Raw genomic sequence first — 22,201 nt, forward strand, 5'->3', positions numbered from 1 at the left:
GAAGAAAAAAAAAAAAAACCCACCCACAAGAAGCAATCCCATGCAGCAACACTGAACCAAAACCAAGGTTAAAGGCAAAGAAAAGGCTATGGCTATGCCAGTATAGGGATTTAACATTCCTAATGGTACTAGGATCCTTAATACTGACATACAGTATGCTACAATAGCTTGACAATAGCCAAATCAAAGGATATTTTGCTGAAACTGCTTCTAAACTTTGGATTCTGATGAAATGTACCCCAGCTATATCCATTTTTCCTTTTCAGTAATGCTAACAGACACTAAAAGTTTTTTAGAGCGCTGCTAGCAGTTCCTCTTTTGCACCACAAGCTGCTTAGAACGACAAGACACCACTGCAGAGGTGTGCCTAAGCACGACGACAAGCAGATGTACTCCCTACATTCCCCAAGTCGCTCCTACATCCCGCGCCTACCGAGACGCCAGCCACCAAGCCCCACAGATTTACAAACACAGGCTGCGCCAGTTATTTGGAACATCTGGGACAGGATCTTAGCTCCGTTCCAGATGAACTGTTGCAGCCTACAACAAATAATTCATCTCAAGCATGAAAATGAAGCCACGAGCACCGCAGATGCATTAGGTTAACTGATCCTTCTAATTCATCCTTCATGCCAATTGTCCCACAGGACTCAATGAGCGCTTTATCCCTTACACATCAGGCATTCCCTGCAGGGGAATTCTGTTTGTCCTAACGTGAAGGGTAGGACTCGGTTGCCAACAGTCATCTAAAGCCAGCGTAGCCAGTGCAGAGCATTCTGTCTGGCCTCCAGCTGACATTCCTTGGAGGCCCTGTGTCCTGCTGTCTGCGTGGCTAACACGGATCACACAGGGTATTTCAAATGACACTTGATGCCCCTATTTGGGCAGCTGGATCACACCCAAAATACTGTACAGGTAACAAAGGCAAAGCCCCCGTACATTCTCCCTGAAGGCAAAGGATCTTGTGCCATTAGCAGCCAAGCCTTTATACAAGGACAACGGCTACACGGCTGGAGCACGGTCTTCACCAGAAGACCAAGACCAGTGACCGAAGTTACACGGGACACTTACAAACGGATTTAACTATTTTATGACACTTGCTCTGTTTCTTCTTGTATTCTTGACAGTGGCAACTGTACCTATGATGAGTGTTGATGGTGAGTTGAACTATCTTGTGCAACACACCTAATGCTCATCACCAAAATATCTTTTACCTCAAGAGGTTCCCACCTCCATTGCAGTCTCAGCAATAAGAGTGAGTGAGCAAAAGAAAGAATAAAGCAAAGTAGTTAAGTAGTTAAAAAGTAGTTAAGTGGCATCACTGTGCTCAAAAAGATACCATGTATAAAAGCCAATTCTGAAGCCAAGTTCCTTTTTCAGATAGTTCCTGTGGACTACTGCCTCCCCCACCAAAAAAGTGTGCATAGAGAACCCCATTCCAGACAGTCAGTTTTACAGGAATAGTATTTATCTCAAATTCTTGCTTGCTCTGAAGTCATTCTCTGATAACATTCCTCAGTCTTTCCAACAAGACTATATGACGAAGTACGTCTTTTCTGCATTTCATCCATCAGTTAGAGCATAGTGAAAGAGGGTCATGCCACCTGTGCATATTTTTTATATGAAATCTACATAAATGAGGCAAAACAAAACATAGCAGGAAAGAAAAGAGAAGATGCTATACTCAGGGATGACAGCAGCACTTGCCATGATAATTATCTTCACTTCTTCTAGTTCTGTCTAATGTCTAATTTACCTATTTTCCCAATAGCTTCGAGAAAGAATGTATTCAGAAAAGATTTAATTTACAAAACATATAATGTAATTTCGGTAGATCTTTTCCTAGCCCCATGGAAAACCACATAGCTTACCTACAGTGAAAAAGTTTGACAATTTTTAACAGTTTTTTGGCAAATGTACCAACAGACCTATCTTTTCTAACATCTCCACAAAAGCTTCACCTTGGGATTGCAAGCCTGATTTAGAAAAGCTAGTCTTAAAATCCACCTAATTCTATAGTCTGTCTGGAAGACAGGATTTAAATACGTTTCAGACAAAGCTGAAAAAAAGCCAAAATAATCAGTGCTAACTTCTCTTAAAATCAAAGCTTCAACCCAATTTCTAGTTCTGATATAGTGCCTTTAAACAAAAGCACAAGATATTACATAATTTTTAGCATTACCTACTACAGCTTCTTCAAATATTATTATATTCATAGCACCTATACTATTTGTACAAATTTATAGCATCTATAAAGTGAGTTTCACAGTCCAGTTAAATTTGAGAAAAAAAGTATTTTCTGTAAGTCAGTTCCGAACTATTTACCTTCCAGTTGAGTTAACCTTGTTCTGCACTTCCCAGATGTTACTCAGAGAATGAACTGAAAACTGGGGAGGCTGCCAATAATACTATACTTTAGAAATCGAGTTTACTCTCTTACAGGTATATTCAAGAAATTCCTGAATCAGCAACGGACAAGCTATAACTTATTTACTAATCAAAGCACAGTTTTATCAGCAAAGGGAAGAAAAAAAAGGATAGCCAGAGTCGCTAGAATTTATGATAAACTACCACCTAAGTACACTCAAATAGCAAGATTAAAAATACTTCTTTTAACATTTTAAGCAAGTTATTGCTTAAAGGCCACAACCTGTTTGGGTCACACCAAGCACATTCTGTGCTAAAGTATTATAAGGTAAGGTACCTTTTTGGAAAAAGGAATAAAACAAAACAACAACAAAACAACAACGACAACAGAAAAGCACTGGCGTGACTGGCAGATGAAATCAGAGATGGCTAATTTCCACCAATGTAAACACACAGTTGTATCAGTAGCTCTAACACAGTGACTGATGGCAATACTCCTCTGTTATAACACAAAGAGAAGTAAATCCACTTTTGCACAGGTGTTTTGCTCTCCAATGAAATGCTAGGAGGAAAGCTGAGAAGGGCAGTAACCTCTTAAACAGCCAAAGGCCTCTGGTAAATGAAGCATGAATATTCCTGGAGAAGTCTCTCTATGCAGCCACTGATCACAATGGAATTAGATTATTTTAAAATATCAGTGAAAAAATGAAAATAAATGCAAAATTCAGAGAATACTGATTTTCTTGGTCCATAGTAAATCTGTGAGCCATGGATAAGAGAAGGAGGGGAAGAACAGGGAGTAGAAACGCAGTTAAAAAAGAGCACCACTAGCATTCAAAGTTACAGTTAACTGCCATAGCCAGCCCGCCTGAATGCAGGCCTACTCTTTGCCATAATGCCTTTTCGCAGCTGCCAAAATCACCCTCAAAAGAAAGCTACCACTTCAAATATTTTCTTGAAGTATAAGCCTCCGTTTTTCATCTGAAAGATACTCCTCAATTTCACAGCTAGGCTTCCCTCGGTATGCCTGGTTTCATTACTGTCTTCATTACCTAGGCTCCAGTAATCTAATTATTTCCATCTTCACAAATTTACATCACTTGTGGACGGTATTTTTTTTTCAGTGAACCTAATGACCTATTTGAAAATAAATATATACATAAGAAAGTGAATTTTGAGCTAGAATCTACTGTGCATAAATTACGACATGACTAAAATTATCCATGTACTTAAAAAAAGACCTGTGATAAGAAAGGATCTCTATTTTACTATCTGTAGTCAAGCAACCAATTGGTAGCCATTAAGTCAAGCAATCATTTTTGGTCTTTTCAATACACAACTCGATCATACAGAAAGAAATACCCAAGTGTTTACATCATTTCATTTACAAACTGCAAAGTGATGCAAAAAATGCATCACTTGAAATACAGCAAAGGTGACAGAGGCAGATCATGATCATACTCCACAGGGCACTGCTATCACAAATACCAATTGTTATGCATCAAGTAACAAAGGTTTACAAACAGTGCCTTACTATTACAAGTTGATGGATTTAACTCTTTTCATTAGAGAAATGTTTTTTCCTAGCAAATGCTCGCATGCATAACACGGCTGACTCGTATGTTAAATTTAATATGCATGTTGTACACGTAAAACAGCAAAGCATTTTCACAAATAAAACACAGTCCCTAGAAGTAAAAAGTAAAACTTAATGCGAAAAATACAGTAGATAAATTAGTAGATAAGTTTATTAATAAATAAATAAATAAATTTAAATCTAAACATGAAAAAAATGAACACCACAGCAGAGAATGAAAAGGGTTAATAATTGTCTTTGAGTTCACTGGCCAATCTGTTTTCTACCTGCTATATTCAGAATTGGAGGTTAAGAAGTAATGGTGAAATTTGTCTTCCTTGAATTTAATCTCAATGCTGCAACCTCACTGTAGGTGACAAAACCTTAAGTTTAATTAACACAAACTTGTCTCAAAGTGGGGGAAATGCACACACGAAACACCATGAGATCTAGGAAAAAAAATGAAGATGCTCTGACATCCCTTGGAAGCAACACCATCCCATTTGAAGACTATAAATGTATCCCGAAGCCTGTTAAGACCTTCACTCTACATCTTCACCCTTCTCGTCACCTCCCCCAATCCAATCATCAATAGTTTCCAGAGCTTTAAAGTTTCTTCTCACGTTAACAGTAGGATTTTTAAAACATCAATTATATACACACAAATGTCTATCACAGAACTATTCGCAGCAAAAGTGAAAATCTTTTTGCTTATATGTTTTTTTTTAAAGCATCTGTGTATCTGCTTTAAGTTTTAATTATTTCTTGTAAGAATCCAGAGAGGTGGTTTGCAAAAGTAGTAAAAAGTTGTTTTAAGAAAAGCACCATTCTTTCCTACAGCCCTACGCAGGCACACTTCAGTGAAGGAGATGAGAAAGAACGCACACAATCCTAAAGTCAGTTTTTAAACTATCCTAGCAGAAAAGAATTTATGATTCAGATGAATGCTATCACAGAACCTTCACTTCTAAAGAAAATATTTCAAATGACTCCATTATAACTTATTTTCTAATCAGCATTTATTACTATACTAATAAAAATGTTACTAAAAATAACATACAACAGTAAGAGGAACCCCTCATATGTCTTAGATAACAAAGAAACATCAACTTTGCGAGGCAAACATCCAATTAGACACACACACACACACACAAATCTTGCAGTGTTTGTTAAAGAAAATCCTTACTGAATTTTAAATTTCTCCTTGGATGTTGTAATTTCTAATGTTTATTTCGAAATGCATCTTTTTTTTTAAAGTCTTTTTCAATTTATGTAATTGATGTTGAATATGAACTGAATTTAAAGTTTTTTCCCCGCCATGTGTAACTTGCTCTTGAAGCAAATTACCCAAAGGAATCTGGAAGGCAAAAACTACTTTTCACTATCATTCTACACATCAAAATCAAATGTAATCATCACTCAAGAATCCATGCTGACTTTGAGAAAATAATCATGTCTTTTTCATATGTTTACACTTTTGTTTTCTAAATGAGAAATGCTCCGAGTTACGCATTTCTTTCTAGAAAGATAAATTTAAATTCAAATCAATGCTGAACATGGCTAGGTTCATCCGCTCTTTGAGCGGTGACTGTTCCTTTTAGAGAGCACTGGGCTTCACTCCCTCCTCCGCTCAGTCGCTTCACTGCCCCATTGCACTTTTACTGCTGCTAGCAATGGCACGCGTTACAGGCAAAAATGCCACTAGGAACCCATGTTTTAATCACTACAAGATTATGGTGCAACCTTAGAGTGGAAAGGAGCTTTGCACTGGCTTGATTCAGAAGAGCAATCAAATTCCCCATTACAATATGTGTCCTACAGCTTTTAAGAACAGTGTCCTAAAAGCCATATCCTAAACCAATGCACCTACCAACAGCTAACAAGAGAAGAGGGGGGAGAAATCAGAACAGACGTTCCAGTGCATCCTAAAAGAATGAGACAGGCCACAGAAGAGCACAAGAAGGAACACGTGATGCTTTTCTTTTCCCCAGAATAACCTTCTGCTATTATCCATGTTGTTTCAGGAAGTGTGCTCTGGATGGAAAGCACCACAACGTTCAACTTCTAGAGAAGAGTAGCAACTGCTCTATTACCATCATTCACAAATTATGAGTTTAAAAAGCCTCCTTCCTTAGGAACACGAAAAGACCTATTATTGTTAGAGAAACTCAGGAATACTATCACAAGCATACATGAACTACAAAGGGTTTTTTGTTCTTTTTGTTTATTAATCAAACCATCTCAAACATCCTTGGAGACTCCATACCTTCAATATGGCCAATCTGTTTTTTTGAGTCAAAAGTAAAATATTAAAGCTGCACAGATCCCATGCTTTACAGAACATATAATCAGATTAAAGACTTAAGATAGTCTTCTGCTCAGATCATCAGGGAATAGAAGATAATTGTTCTTGTACTCTAGGACCATGCATACATTTATGAAATATTTTAAAAACAAAGACCAGTCATTATTTATCATACATATATAGTAGGATAAAAAGATATTTTCTACTCATAAGTCATTTGCACATGCTTCATCCTCTGAAAAATGACAAGTGTTTATAAAGTCATGAAACATCATTAAATTGGGTGGCATTTAACTGAAAAAAAATCAACCGATAAGAATAAGTAAAAGATCTAACGTATTCATCTATGACTCACAATAGCACACAAGATATGTTAATGCAACAAATGGGTGCACCAAATATGTCCTCTTACAAAGCTGATTATATGCTTTCAGATAGCCCTCAAATAGCCTGCCTCTAGTACTGCAGCATGTTTAGTGTATCTGAAGAAACTCAGCGTCTAATCTTCTCTTTACGCCCCCTCCTAGTTTTAGGCAGATAATTTCGCCCTTGTCCTAATTACCTTGTTGCACAGCAAGCAGAACAACCCCTCACCTCCGAATCACCATAGCACTGACTGACAAGTACCTGACAAGTTACTGATGAAAGCCACTGAATTGCAAACCAAGTGTCATGTAGCATGGCCGTTACATTACACACCTCCTAAACACTATAATCTAGTTATTGGCAGATAAGGGCAGAAATGCTTTATCTGCTTCAAGGAACAAGAAATTCAGAGCTAGCGACAGTTCTTGACCAAGTTTGCAAAGCAACCTCAAAATAAAACTTGCAGATCAGAGATGCACATTCATGAAAACATGTGAAACAACTTCAAAACTAAGATACTGATGTTTTCACACTGGCACGCATTCAGAACAGCACAAGTAACAGTTCAATTGCTGGGAGGCCCACAAACACACATTTTTTTTCTTTATATTTTTCAAACAAAAGACTGGAGACTGTGAGACAGTTAACATAGAGTAAACAGCGAGCTTGGCTCTTCCTCTTTACTGAAGAGATCAGATTAAGAAGCAAAACGTAAGCAGATTTTATTTACATTTCTGCTTGTGCTCATGAAAGCTAAAAAAATGTCAAAATGTTGCAATAAGCCAGGCTGCCTTGCATTCTAGATTAAATTTCTAAGTTATCGCCACTACACAGTATTTTCAAATATACCCCATGCGGTACTATAACGTATCTAGGCTAACTACATGCATCATAAATTAGTAAGTGAGCAAAACAAGTGCAAAACATTAAAAACACTGTTCTCTGAACTATCTAAACAACGTTTTCCGTAACAGTAGCACAGTTGCACTAACAGTAGTATAGTCTTGCTAGCAGTAAGTTAAACATAGATATTAGCCATAGTGAACTATCATTTTATCATGAAAAGATATTTCGCAAATGTTTCAGAACGACTAACTTCAAACACATTGTTTCTTCGGTAGTATGTTGCATACTTGGAGGATATACAAAATCTTTACAAAACAGAAAATCAAGGCTAGATGTACATTTAAATTCCAAAAGCAATCCAAAAAAATAGTCTTTTATGGTTTTGTTTTGCCTAAGAATTTCGTAACACAGTGTCAGAAGACTGAATTCCTTGTAAATGTGGTAAGCAGTAGTTTTAAGAGAGACCAACAGCCACATAATCATCCTACACACTGTTAATTGTATCTGGCATTACTGCTCAAAGCTCCTACACAGGCCGTCAGCTGACTGCCTCAACAGCACTTTGTTCTTAGTGCCTTTGTTAATGACGAATTAAATTATACAGGATAGAGCACAACAACCACCCTCACTTTATAAACCTCAACCATCCCAGGACCACAAAAATCCTACAGCACTGTCTGGGGAATACAGTTTTGTTTCTGTTAACATACTGCAGTTTGCATCTTTTATCGGCAAGTTACCACAATTCATGTTTACACTATGGAGAACTGTGCAGCTTCACAGAAAACCAGTATGAATAAAAACATTCCCCCCTCCCCCTCAAAAAAAGCCTCTATGAGAAAGTGCAGACTATATGGCCCGTCTCTATAAAGTCAACGGCCTCTTGCAACATGCAGATGACAAGCAAAAATACAAAACACCAGAAAGCTGCCTGAATTTTGTTTTAGTTCATGTAGTCCAACCTTATTTTCACTGCTCTGATTGTGTGAATCATCTCTTTCAACATCAAATATATGCCCCCACCCCACTAAAAAAAAAAAAGACACAAATGTAATTTTTAGAAAGCCTTAAGCGACGTCTTTTTCAAGGCTGTTTCTACTGATGTTTTAGCAAATTCAGATAAAAGATTGCTTTTTATCTTCTGATTATGCTTACCATTTTATGTTTAAAATTATTTATCATTATAGACATGATTGCTTGAAAACAAGCCCTCCTACTACCAAGCTAAACTTGCCGCGTTTCTCAAGTTTCTCTGAAAATAACACTTATACCAAAAGACACCAAGTTATGAAGCTCAAAGACAAAGCTGCCTGTCGCACTAAACCGAGAGACAGGATAAACATTAAACTTATATCCGTTTCCTGACCAAAACCCAGCTGCGTCGGCCCACGTTACTGACCTACTTCCTATGGGTTTGTGTAACAACACAGGGCACGGCGTGGAAAGCACAATAACACTTTATTCAATATATTTCCCTGCCTAGAAGCAAGCCACCTGTGTCTGTGCTAAATTATTTCTTCTTCATCGTATATAAATAAATAAAAACGAAACAGTAGATTAACGAGTGCTTCCTCGCCGAGCAGCACAGCGAATTCCGCCTCATCCCGCAGCGCTGACCGCACACAGACGCACACCCCGCCGGCCGTTTAAACCGTCCAAGCCCCCGGGCTCCCGCGGGAGCGCGCACGTTGTTTAAAAATTTTTAAAAATAACGCTGCCCCGGCGGGTAGCGAGCCCCCGCCGAGGCGAGGCGAAGCGCCCCGGCCGCGCGCCGCCGCCACTCACCGTCCCCAACGGCCATCATGCCATGCAGGGGCCGCGGCCGCGGCTCGCTCCGCGCGGCGCTACGGGCACCCGCCGCCCCGCCGGCGGGCGGCGCGGTCACGTGGCGCCCTCCTGCCGTAATTACCCTGCGAGCGGCGCGGGCGGCGGCACCGCCCCCGCGAGGCCGCGGACAGGCCGCGACGTCGCGTTTTGTCGCCGAGGGGCCACAGCGGCGCCACCCGCCTTCCCCACCCCCGGGACGGGCAGCAGGACCGAAAACATGCGAGCCCCGGCTGTTTTGTCTCATTTACAAAAAAAGCATCACCGTGAACTATGCGGAAATATGGCGAAATAATAAATAATTATTTAATTCTTTCCTGTGCCGTGATGTTTTACTTTGTATCTGCCTCGATTGAGGCCGGCCTTCGGGAAACGCGATGGCACCCGGACGTTCACAGCAAAAGGCGGCTTTTAGAAGAGGGAAGGCTTCTTGAGCGGGTGAGGTGGAAGCCAACCCCTCTAGAAACTTTAGGAGAAGGACAAGGGCCTTTTCCCAAAGCACGCACACAACAGATGTGTGAGAGGATTGTGTGGCAGCGTGGAAATTAAAATGAAAGCTTGCCTAAAGCCTGACAGCGGCTTGCAATTTATTCCTAGGTCCATGTTTGTGGTGGTACTATGGGCAGAAGGAGCACCATGCTGCAGAACGCAAGGATGGCCAGTGCTTCCTATTAGTCAAGTTAGCAGCTAATTAGGATCCCAGATGTGCTGCGAGCACCTCAGCGCAGTGCAAGCGGCAGCCCGCCAGGCCCCCTGCTTCCCAACAGGCCAGAACTGCCTCAGAGCAGCGCTTGGCCGGTGGCTGCGTTTTCATTTCTCTAGCTGCGAGCCCTCAAGGACGACAGCCAAAATCACGTGGCCTTGTTCCGGCCCTCCGCACGACGAAACGCCACGGCCGTTACCACCCATTTCCCTATTCTGCAGCCGTGCGTGTTCGAGCCGCGCCACATCTGCGCGCGCTGCCCATACCGCCATGTCACGGTCTCTATAGAAACCGCATCTCCAAAAGGAAAACAAAGAGCACGGGGCGGGGGGGGAGCCCAACAATTGTGTGAGAGATCTTTGTTTTCTGTTGTTTATGAAAACGTGGCTGTATCTTTAGCCCCCAAAACGTAGCTCCCCCACCAGCATGTTACTAGAAACAGCCTGTCCCACTTATCACGTCTCACAGTCAGGGAGCTCCAAGGCACGCGTTAAATGGGAAAACTACGGGCTGCATAGACACATACAGAGTTTGCTGTATATTCAATGCTAACCATTCTGCCTAGTGAATGAGACAAAGCATAAAGCTCCATATTATCATCATTACTCTTCCTAGCCTTAATTCCCAGCTGCCCAGTGCCGGAGCCTGTTTGAATTCCCCCGGCGGGGCCTATTTGCACGCGCGGCCGCGGGCGCTGCAGCGGCTCGGCCATTGGTCGCCGCTCGGGCTGCCATAGGAACGAGCAGTCGTTTGCTGGAAAGCAGGAGGCGCTTCCGAGCCCCCAGCCGGGCACGCGTTGTGCTATGGATCCTTCCCCTCCTCCTCCTCGCTGTTTACCAGCGAGCCCGAGTTCCCAACAGAAGATGGTCGCACGAGACCCAAAGGGGGCTTTTTAGGCCAGGCCCGCTCTAACGCAGTCACAGGGATTAGGGATGTTAACTCCCCAGTGTGCAGGAGAATACAGGTAGGAGGATACATGGTCTTCTCCTCCTCTGCAATTCCCACACGCACCTCAAGATACCGAAACAATGCTTTTAAAACCTGCAGTGTGGGAGACCTGCATGTGAAAAGCCACTGTGTTTAATCATTTTAGTGCTTTTCGGTAGCCTTTTGAAGATCTCAATAAAGACACACTAAAAAAACATTTTTATTCAGATTGCTTCACACTGGGATTTTTGAGGTTTTCTTTTTCATTTAAGTACATGCTAAATTAAATAACTGAACAACTGCCAGAGGTATTACTTGATACAAAGAATCCTGGAGTCGCATCTCTGTTCTCAGAAACTAGGTCACTGCTACCAAGACTCACTACAGCAGCATTGCCCGCTTGGGCTACGAAAAGATCACATCTCTGACAGCTGTAGTAGCAAGCCCATCCTCATGGGTGACATACTCCAAAGAGAACTCTAGCTACTACTGGTAACTTACTTGGAAAAGTAACTCAATCAAGCTAGCAAGATACTCCTTTTGCAACGTAAAAACCACTGAAGAGCTTTGCCAGTCTAACCACACTGAAGTCTATGAAGATTTCTTTTCCTTTTTTCTTTGTAAACACTATCCTATTCCCCCTTACCTTCATAATTCCCTACTCAAAAAAAAAACCAAAAAAACTCTTTTTTCTCTCTAGAGGATTTGTTTATAAATACATCAACAAAAAGCTTGCTTGTGTGTGTGTGTGTGTGTGTGTGTGTGTGTGTGTATACAAACACACACATATATATACACACACAAACATGTATTTAGGGAGAGCATTTATTTTGGAGTAGGGACACACACCCACACACACAGTTTAATAGCACTTAAAAAAAAAAAAGGAAAAAAAAAAAGAAAAAAAAACCCTTCGACATTCTACCATATATTTTTGGACATAAAATTCTTGCCTCTATCCAGACATGTTTGATAAAGCTCCTAAGAGAAATGTTGATTTAACAGACTACAGGAATTCCATGGCAACTTCCAATTTACATATGGAAGCAATAAATACAAATTGTCCTTCAGAGAACAATGAAGGACTCAACCATGACAAAACAACAGCAATAGAACAGTATCTTTTTCAGTAAGACTGAAAAACGATCAGAAGTATTCAAAAGACTCGCAAGTTCTAACCAAAAATACTGAAACAAGTATATCAGAAGAACTGTCTCTACACTACTCAAGACAGAAACATAATACAAGACAAAAGCTTACAAGACAAGGCAATTTATACCACTGCAGATAGCATTAATATCTATGTTTTACAGCTGAAAAAATAGCTTAAAGAAAAAGCCACTCGGTCAACTCCAGCACAACAGGAACAAAGCTCAGAAGTGCTATATTAACAAGTTCAGCCATTAACATAGCATTCATTTTATATCTAATTATATATGTACATTATATTCAAAGGCATTCAATTATATTTAGTGCATTTACAGGTGTCTGCATACACACACACACACACACATACACACCCCTTTCCTCCTACAACTTGCTCAGTTAGAAGCTCAGAATCTCTCCTATAGCCAAGAAAGGGTTTCAAGTTCAGAGAAATGTGTTTTTATGATCTGTTCTGTTTTTACACTAACAAGGGTAAGGACTTAAAAATCAAAAAGTTGATTAATTGTAAAAAAGGTAATTGAATGTAATTAAAAATTATGTGCATTCCTCAAAATATTTCTATTCTTACATTTTAAATCTAGCACTGCCTCCTTCTCAGGCAGCACAGTTGGTCTGAATAACAATGAACATCAGAAAACATTCCCCTGTAAAGCAAGATCCACTGATGCCTCACAGAAGAGAGAATTAAACTTTCAAAAACAAGCACATTAACATCATTGCCACCTCACCTCCTTTGTTGAGCTGCCGATTTCCACTAAAGATTTTTATAAAATATAGTTTTTAACAACAAGAATGACTTTGTACCTTTATGTCATACTGTATCAAGAATGCACTAGGAAACAACAAGAAATCTCTGCCAAACAGATCTTGTTTTCATGAAATGTACCAAGAGATGAGCTCAAACTCATTACCAAAGAGGGGAGTTCTAAAAGAAAGTCCTAAATTCAACATTTCATCATCTTGATATGCTAACCACCTAATTTTATCATTGTAAATATTTTGTGTATTATTATTTAACATTTTATCAGAGAAGGGATCATACAACCTCATTCAATCTTTGTTTTCTTTTGGAAACATACAATAATGTAGGATAGAGGCTTGTTTGATTGCCTCCCTCCCCCTCCAGGCAAGGATAGAAGAGCATATCCTGAGCACACACACAGCTGGCTATGGATCCTCTGTTTGCTTCCAAGTAGCTACAACACTTTTTCTTCCAACTGTATTCTGATTGCAGACTAGAAAGACCTTTAGTAACATAGTACCAACAGGTTTGTTTTCCTATATTATTTTCATAGTATTCCCACAAACACATTTCTAGAGTCACCTCAATTTGATAATGCTAAAATGCATATTTATCATCAAATTTTAAGGTTGAAACAAAATAAGTATTTACAATTTCATACTCACCACTGATGCTGCTTAAGATCATATTTCCAGAGTTTTTCACTTCATCGAATTTTGCGAAGATGGTTTGCAACCTGTAAAGAACAAAAACAAGATACTTGTTTATTTAAAATCCTCTGTGTTACTGATCAAAACAGCAATCCACTTCTCTCACATAAAGCAGTAATATAGCTGAATGCTCGCAAACGCAAGGGATTATCAGTCTCTAAAAACAATTCCCAAAGCACTCTCTTCCTCTTAAATGAGTTAAGTATCTTCTAACAAACGCACAGAAAAATTAAGTCAACTTAGCAAAGAACAAAACTGAGTATGACTGAAATACTGCACGTGTACTTCAGAGTTTTAAGTAATAGTATCAACTTCAAAGCAGCTCTGATATTAGCATTTATGCATAATTTAACAATTTGCAAACAGAATGCTTATGTGAAAAATGAGGGTTACTATTTAACTTGTTTCAAGACAATTTCTGGTTTTTATCAAAAGTCTCAGTTTCCATTTTTGGTTTAGTCAAACAAAATAAGAAAAAAGAGAAACAACCTTTACTTCAACATGTTAGAATAAAGGAGACATGTTATTATAAGAAAGGTAAGGAAATATCATGCTCAAGATATACTAGTCTAACATTTCAACTTCTTTAATACAGAGACTTTAATAAGGCAGCTGCTACTGTGACCATCACTACTGAGAGTCATGCAATGATCCAAGTTTGGCAGCTACGAGAAGAAAATGCTGTTTAATCAAAAAAGCTGGCCAGCAGCTGAACAGCCATTTCTCATCACTTCTGAAAAAAAAAGAAAAAGAAAAAAAAAAAAACCTGTAAAAACAGTGAAAGAATCTAGCAGAATAAATCTAATCCACAGGCTAGCTACAGGTCTGTACCGACACAGCATTTGACTGCAAACAACAGAGAACATTTGCTTCTATTTCTCTGACTTCTATCACGTCTTAAACTTCTCTGTATATGGTAATGTCTAACATAAACATGAATTTTAGATATAAGACTAGCAGGTTTTAAATCTGGCCTTAAAACATGAGTCCTTAAATGTTTCAATGCGCTACTTACAAGTCACAGCTTACAACTCCAGAAACAAGATTTAGCTACATCACCAGTGCTACAGACTATTACTTGATTCAAACTGATTAAAGAAGAGCAAATATTTAAAGGTTCTGCTTACTACTCATAATCCATACTGTGGATTACGACACATCAAGGACCAAGATTTTGGATTAAGACATACCAAGGAAGATAGGAGCAAACAATGTTTGCATATGAAAATCCTTGTAGAAAGCAATGAATTGAAGGAGGTATGAGGAAATTTAACTTTGATGTTTCTATACACACAGTTTTTGCTCTGTGTTCCAGGTAGAGGTTTAACACTTTCACGATACAAAACCCATCTTCCCTGACACACTGTACACCCACTTCACTCAACTGCATCTCCCTTATCCAGGAGTGTCATAAAATCATGAACAGACACAACAGTATGAAAACCCACAGCACTTCATCACTTCCAAATGTTTCATCTTAACAGTCCACATTTTTTTTCCCTCCTCCCTGCCAAATACTTCGACGCAATTCACTGAAACAGAATTTGTCTTGTACACAGCAGCCACACAAATAAGTTGGGAATTTCACCAAAACACCTACTGTATTGCTCACTTGGCCAAAACAAAACAAAATTCATATCATATAAATCTTAATAATCCGTTAACACAAACCAAGCATTATTCTACCTTCTCAGTTTATTTCTCAAAACTATCTATGACTTTGTATGAGTTGCCTCCACTGTCCTTGTCACCGTTCTTTCAGAATCCTGCTGACCCCCCCCCTCCGGGCCACCATTGCATTTAAACCCTTTGCAGGGCACAGCCAAGGGTATGAAATAGCAGCAATTCACGATTGTCAGCCTGCAGTGCACTCATCTTAAACCACAGTCTTTTAATAAAAAGGTCAATTTGTGAACTTATACCAGAATGTATTTTTTTCACCATTGTGGATTGGGAAGAGTATAGGAGTAATTGTTACATTTAAGTCTCACATTTTCAGGTGCCAGCACTTCCCTATCATACATGGAACCTCATTAACATGGTATTTCCTTTTAAAGGTACGAAGGGAAAAAACACACACAAACAAGACACTCAATACATACAGTAAAATACTATGCCATCTTGCTTTCATGAAAGGAAGGTAATGAAAGCTTCAAACATGCAAAATGAAATGTTTTTACTGTTTAATAGTGACTGTGGATTTCCCTTAACACTAGCAGATTCTGTATTTAAACACTAAATTTTCAGACTGGTTAGTCTGAAAACTAGTTAGTAAACAGGACTTACATAACGAAACTGAAAGGCAGAAATTTAAGAAATTATCATTCTGAGAGAAAGAAAACATGAGAACAATAGAAATCAGTAAAATTTAAAATTCCATTTCTGTTTTTAGGATCTTGTTACACTGGTGGCATGCATTTGGGACATATATGGGGGGAGTACATACATACATATCTATACATACACACCCTGTTTAGACATTCCACAAAAAAAATCCTGATGTTTTGAATTTGGCTTTCAAGAATGCTTCATTTAACATTTTCATCGTAAGAGAAAAAGGAAATGCTCCCTTGTAGATATATTACACTAGTATACACATCGCCTCTCACTCCGGGCAAAGAGTCTGGGAAAGTGGTAACTGAACATTCAAAAATACAGAAATTTGCCAGGAGCAGATGCTGTGCAATCAGTGAGCCAGACTGGAGGACAACACTGTATTGCTACTCCTACAGGCTCTTAAAAAGCTTGTCTTTATGGCTTCAGATGGAGGCAATCTCTATAGTATTTTGTTGTAATTACAAAAAAACACAGTCCAAAAAAACACAGCTGCTAAAAATGATTGAGCACTGCAAAAGACCCAAACCTCTCCTTGGTACAACTTAAAGGAGGAAGAGTAACTAATACTTCACGAAAACCCTCAGAACAGACTTCTTCCTCCCTCCCCAACTCTCCGTGTTACTACATCTCTTCTTTTAAATTCCTATGCACAGAGCCACGGGCAAGGAAGGATATAGGTTAATGTCTAAAATTCCTGCAGCCACAGCCCACAACAAGTGCTTACAGGAGTTCAGCTCCTACCAAAAGACAATCTTGGCCAGAGGAGCCCCAAGAAGCTCACTGGAGCTGGTGATGATCGGCATCGCTCTGTCATCAGCCATCAGGAGCACAAGCTCCTATCTGTAAGACCAAGTCTGGAGCGATAAGTGTAATAGGCCGATGAAGACATTGGTGAATATAATCTTTGCTCCAGAAAGGCACAGGCAGGTCTTCTGCAGCTTCACACATAAAAGGAAAAGTCAGGTGTGCAAAAGTTTGGCCAGGATGGCAGGCCATTTATGCATGGGCTGGATGAACACAGCTGCCCCAGAGTGAGCGTAAAAACCTCCCACTTGAAAGGTTTTTTTCTGGCAACCTGCTAAAGCCTTGACAGAGACCTGCCCGAGGAGAAAAGATTAACACATTGCCCATGACCCTGCAGTGTCCACAATACGCAATTTCTAAGGAACAGCCTAACCTGACATGTACATGGAAGAGCAGATGCCAGCAAAAAAACAAGCACAGCTCTTGTAGACTAACGAGCTGTTAATTATGGCCAACTTTGATGGTGCTTAATCACTTGCAAGGCAGGCAGAAAGCAGGTCCTAACTTCACAGAAAGGAAGGATGGAGAGGAACAAAGCGCTGCTCCCCCGGCAATAGCAGAAAGATAAGGAGGAATAAAGGGTGACAGCCATTCTGTCCTGTGTGTCCTGAAGAAGTCTAACAAGGATGCTCTCTCTGACCCTAGGTATTACATACATTTCGCTTTCCCAAGACTGAGAAAGGGAGATGAAGACTCAAAGCGTCACATTAAGTTAATAAGGGGTTAACACATCTTTAAAAAAAAAAAAAAAAAAAAAAAACACCACACACACAATGTAAAGATGTAAAGTGTTTCCAATAAGGGGTTTGAAGGATTTTTTGCAAAAAACAGTCTTTCCCAAAACTCAGGCTCTGTCTATTTTTCTTAATGAAACAAACCCTTACCACAGCAGCAACAATACAAAGGCTACTGTTATTTCATATAAATTAACCTAATTTCAAACACAGTCCTGCCTTTGAAAGATATGAATTGCTCTTTGTAAACAGAAATGACTGAAGAAAGCATTTTCAAATTTTCATTTCACCTTCTACAAGAAAAGTCCATTGTTCTGTGATAACATATGCAGCACTCAGTCTGGCGAATGTCCCTTTCTCACTGAACCACAGGGTTACATTTTCAGAATTCACAAGTAGCACTTTGAGAGGCACCTCTATTCTAGCTGCAGCCTATCAGCAAATATCTATGGTAGAAAGGACTGGGATTTGGTGCAACTGGAAGGCAAAAGGGAAGACCTTTCTACCTTCCATCCCTCTATGGTCTCGCCTTCTCTTCAATCACAAATGTGTGTAAAGAGTCTCTGGTTCTCTCTCTCTCATACGGACATACACAACATGACAAGGATTGACTGAAGTGCTTTATGACTCTTCTACATTCAGGCTAAATAGCATTATGTAAGCAATATGTATGAATTCAAGTATTTTCCAATAACTTCCCACCTCTCAGTAATGATATAGCATATACTACAAAATTCCCAAATATTTTTCTAATAACCTCAGCCTCTCTTAAAAAGAAGACATTTCAATTATTGAATGCTAGGTTGCTTTCAGTCCTGCACCTGTGTGCTGCTTCAAAGTAGGAAGGATGATAGCAAGCTCCCTGCCTAGTATGTGTATAACTAGCGGTGGGGTGTTTTCTTTATTTGCTTAGTATTATTTTTATTCAGTTAGCTTTGCTTACATCATGACATCACTAATACTACTTTTGTAAAATAATAAATAATAATAATAAGAAGAACCACCACCTTGCTCAAAACAGTTCTATTAAGTTCTGACAAAACCAATAAGCAAAAACCCGTGACAGAGCAGCTCAGCATCACAGAAGAAAAATAACTAACTCACCTTCCAGGAGGAATTCCCCTCTTGTTAAGGTCTATTCGTACTTTCTCTCCCACATGTCTGTAAATTTCTACAATGGTTAGTATGGCAGCATCTCTCACCTGCAAATGCACAGATTGAATTATTATTAATTTCAGGGTTACAGAAACCAAAACAACATTTTACTGACAATCCATCAATTTTCTAACCTTCGTACTGATTCATTTTACAAACCTGTTGAAATTGTGAGGTCAGAATAAAAAGGAAATACAGTTGTTATTTCAAGATAGCTTTTTAAGAAAGTGAAGCATATCTAGGTGGCACTGAAAAATCCTAGGAAGGACAGCTCCACAGGAAATTACTGGAATTAACACATTTGCAGTTTTTTTTTTTTTTTAAAGTCCTGTCACACTAGGCAACAATTTGGAAAGTTAGTCCATGCACTCAGTGACTACACACAGCCAGGCCCTTCTCTAGAAGGGCACGACTGTCCACAAGAGTAATCCAGAGTTTCCAAGCCACTGAGAACTGGCCTAACTTCCTTTACAAGGGGTTACTAAGTGGTATCAAATAAGCACAAGAAATATGGTGTGGGGGGAACAGTTAAAATAACGGAAAGGAGCATCTCAAAAATTTGAGGCATATTACATTAAGCCCTGCTAAAATGCATGTTATTGAATTCCAATACTCATAATAAAGAATTATTAGAGTCATTTTTGTATTCTTTGTAATGCTTTCAACTACAAGAACAGTCACTCTATCAAGAACTGCATTGTTACTAGTGATCAATTAGCAATTAGAAGATTTTCTAGAGAACAAAACAGTAAGAACAAAGCTATAAGAAAGAAAAAGTTCGTTGCATCCAGAAAATAAGCATAAAGACCTATTCTGTTTCTTTATACAACTCACTTCAATGCAAGCTTTTCCCTTCCTAGCATTTTTAAATATTATTTCAGGGACAGCTTTAGATAAATCCAGACAGAGCATTCAGTCATTTCCATTTGAAGATTTTCTGAAGTTCAGACTTCACCATTATGAATTGCAGCTCAAGTTTCAGAAGTTTCTTTGTTTTTAATCGTTATTTAGCTATAGTCCTTGAATGTGCTCAAAGGTCAACTGGGTTCAATTTAAAGAGATTCTTAGTCATCTTGTACATGATAACGTTACCTTTGCCAAATTTAATGGGCTATTACAGGTGTTATTCAGCGGCTCTCTGTACATACAGTCCTTCTTACCAATAGAGTTTGTACTGGCTTTCTTTCAAAGTGTTCTTTTAAGAAACAACTATTTTGAATAATAACAACTTTCAGTCTTTGAAGACAAAACTACAGGGTCCAGCATATTAAACTTAAGGAACATGGCTGTCAGAAAGAAGAAACTCTACCCTTAACTTCTAATGATTGTACTGATTTGAAAGAAAACTGATTTTTTTGTTCAAGGTACAAAAATATATCTTTTGCATACTAACAAGTCTTTGGACTTTTCTTAAATGCTTCCATGTATTGGGAATTCATTTTTCTCTCAAATTATAGTAATTGAAGCAATGAATTTGTTACCTGACTGTTTGAGTCACCAAACAGCATACACAGATGTGGTACCAACTTGCTGAGAATTAAAGATTGTGCCCCGTAACTACAAAACAAACAAACAAGATGATGAGTGACATTTTTGCAGAAATACAGAAAACATTTTATGTGAAAGAACTTGCAGTTTAGCATTGATAAAATCCAAATTTACATGTATGAACCATGCTCCATCTCTCTCACAAGGCTTTCACCTATTTTTAAATAATGTAAACATTACAAATAAGGTAAATATTGCAAAATATGACATCTTTAATCTTTCTTTCAGAAAGCTCACAGATCAAATTGTTTGATTTTTTTCCTGGTTATGATTTTAATTAAATCAGACTCTAAATCAGAAGTACTAATTTCAGAGAAAGATGGACACTTGGAAAAGGACAGAACCCATATGTCTCCAAGGAAACAAAAAGCTTACGTGTTTAAGGTTGCAGTAAGACACAAACACACTCCTTCTCGGGATCGGTAATTCTTGTGTTTAAAGCCAACAACAAGGCGTTCCCAAATGTACTATAAAACAAAAATTGATTTTGATCACTGGAAGCACAAGAAAACACAATTCTATCCATTCTCTACATTCAGAACAGCTACAAAAACAACAAAAGACAGGTCCACTGGCAAAGTAAAGGCATTTCTCAGATAAAATTAAATTACAAAATCTGCAACATGGAACACAATACAAGTTATCACACACTCCCCCAAATTCTAAAATGTCCTGAAATCTATCTAAATATTTTCACTGCTTGAGAAAGAGCTTTAAAATATATAGAGAGAATTGTTAGTTACAAATGTTAGCATTTCAGATAAGTAACTGAAGCAGAAGTTTCAATATTTTTTGCTTCATATTCCTCCTGACCAAATTTCCTCTCATCCATTTTAGTTTGCCTTTATCCACAGTCCTCCTTGTGTACTTCTACTTTTGCTTTAAATTTACTTAAGATTCCTTCATTTTCCACTTATTTCTTGCCTAGTCATCCTCATTCCTTTCCTTCTGTTTCTGTCCCCTGCTTTCGTTTCTCCTTTGATGCTGGCAGTGCCTCCCGACCCCCCGGCTGGCTAAGCCCTCGCTCCCCTCCTCGCACGTTCCTTCCCCGCTGCCTGCCTCGAGCCTTCCCCTTCTCGGCTCAGCTTTCCACCCCTCCGCTTCCCTGGCCGCGCACGTTACGGAGTAAAACGGAGCGCGAACGCGAGGCTTACGAGGCTTCGCAGTGGGATTTCGGAGCGGGTGCTCGGAGCCCAAGCGCGGCCCTGTCGGCGGCGCCGCTGCCATTACAGGCGCCGCGGCCGCGAGCATCGAGCGCCAGGCCGAGCGCTGCCTGGCAATGGCTGCACGGGGCACGTTTGGCAGCGCAGGCACCACCCTCCTCCCTTCCCCTGGAGGGCTGCAACCCCCATCTCCGGCCGTTACATAAACCCCATAAAAACGCACTCGCTCCCGATTATTACAATTGCGTTTGGCTTTCTGCAAAACTGCTCCCAAATAGCTCCCAAATAGCTACTGAGCAACAAAAAAACAGCTGGTTTAAGACACAGGAAATACTGCACTATTTATGCATGCTTTATAGCACACACAGTATTTCTACCTACAATCCTCTTGATCATTTTGAAACAGATTTTTTTTATATATATATACCTTATTAAATTTAAAGAAAACAAACCTTAGACAAGCATAATGTGGCTTGCCAAAACTGCACTGGTTAAGAATAAAGAACAGAATTTTATGGAAGAAAACAGCCCCTCAACATTAGCCCATCATCGAGGACAAACAGGTAAAAAAAGGAAATAGCCCTTCCAGGTGTACGAAAACAGAGATAGGGAAGAAACTAAAAAACAAAGCAGAAACTGAAGCGAAATTTAAGACTTTTACTAAATTAACCCCAGTTTAAGTATCAAATTAATCCAAACTGAGAATTCAGTGTGTTAGCAATGTCAGCTCTCATGGAAGAGATGACTTGCTAGCATCACCTGGTATCAACTTCCCCTTGCCCCAGCCATGCACTGATACGAAACTATATTCCAATTTGGCTGCTTCCCCTCCACCCCTATCTATAGACAGCCACCTCTGACTTGCTTTTCCACTCCTTTGAACACATTTACAACAAAACAAAGGAATTTACTGCAGGACAAATTAAA

The 22,201-nt window shown here is 39.3% G+C and overlaps 1 protein-coding gene across 26 annotated transcripts in view; it reads right to left on the reverse strand.

Moving 5' to 3' along the window:
* The window catches only part of CLASP2 (cytoplasmic linker associated protein 2), a 132,009-nt gene that overhangs the window by 85,967 nt on the left and 23,841 nt on the right, over positions 1–22,201 (reverse strand). For 25 of the 26 annotated variants that reach the window (XM_088520898.1, XM_088520893.1, XM_088520882.1 and 22 more), the window contains exons 4-7: positions 20,487–20,578; positions 20,045–20,120; positions 18,513–18,610; positions 13,489–13,559 (exon numbers count right to left, since the gene is read on the reverse strand). In XM_088520898.1, the coding sequence (XP_088377024.1) occupies positions 13,489–13,559; positions 18,513–18,610; positions 20,045–20,120; positions 20,487–20,578 (337 nt within the window). Of the gene's footprint in view, positions 1–9,245; positions 9,318–13,488; positions 13,560–18,512; positions 18,611–20,044; positions 20,121–20,486; positions 20,579–22,201 lie in introns of those variants that run through there. The other variant, XM_088520902.1, reaches the window with a different exon arrangement.

This window comes from Tinamus guttatus, unplaced genomic scaffold (assembly GCF_059628265.1).
Source record: "Tinamus guttatus ecotype Peru unplaced genomic scaffold, ASM5962826v1 Tinamus_guttatus_pri_ptg000104l, whole genome shotgun sequence".
NCBI lineage: Eukaryota > Metazoa > Chordata > Aves > Tinamiformes > Tinamidae > Tinamus > Tinamus guttatus.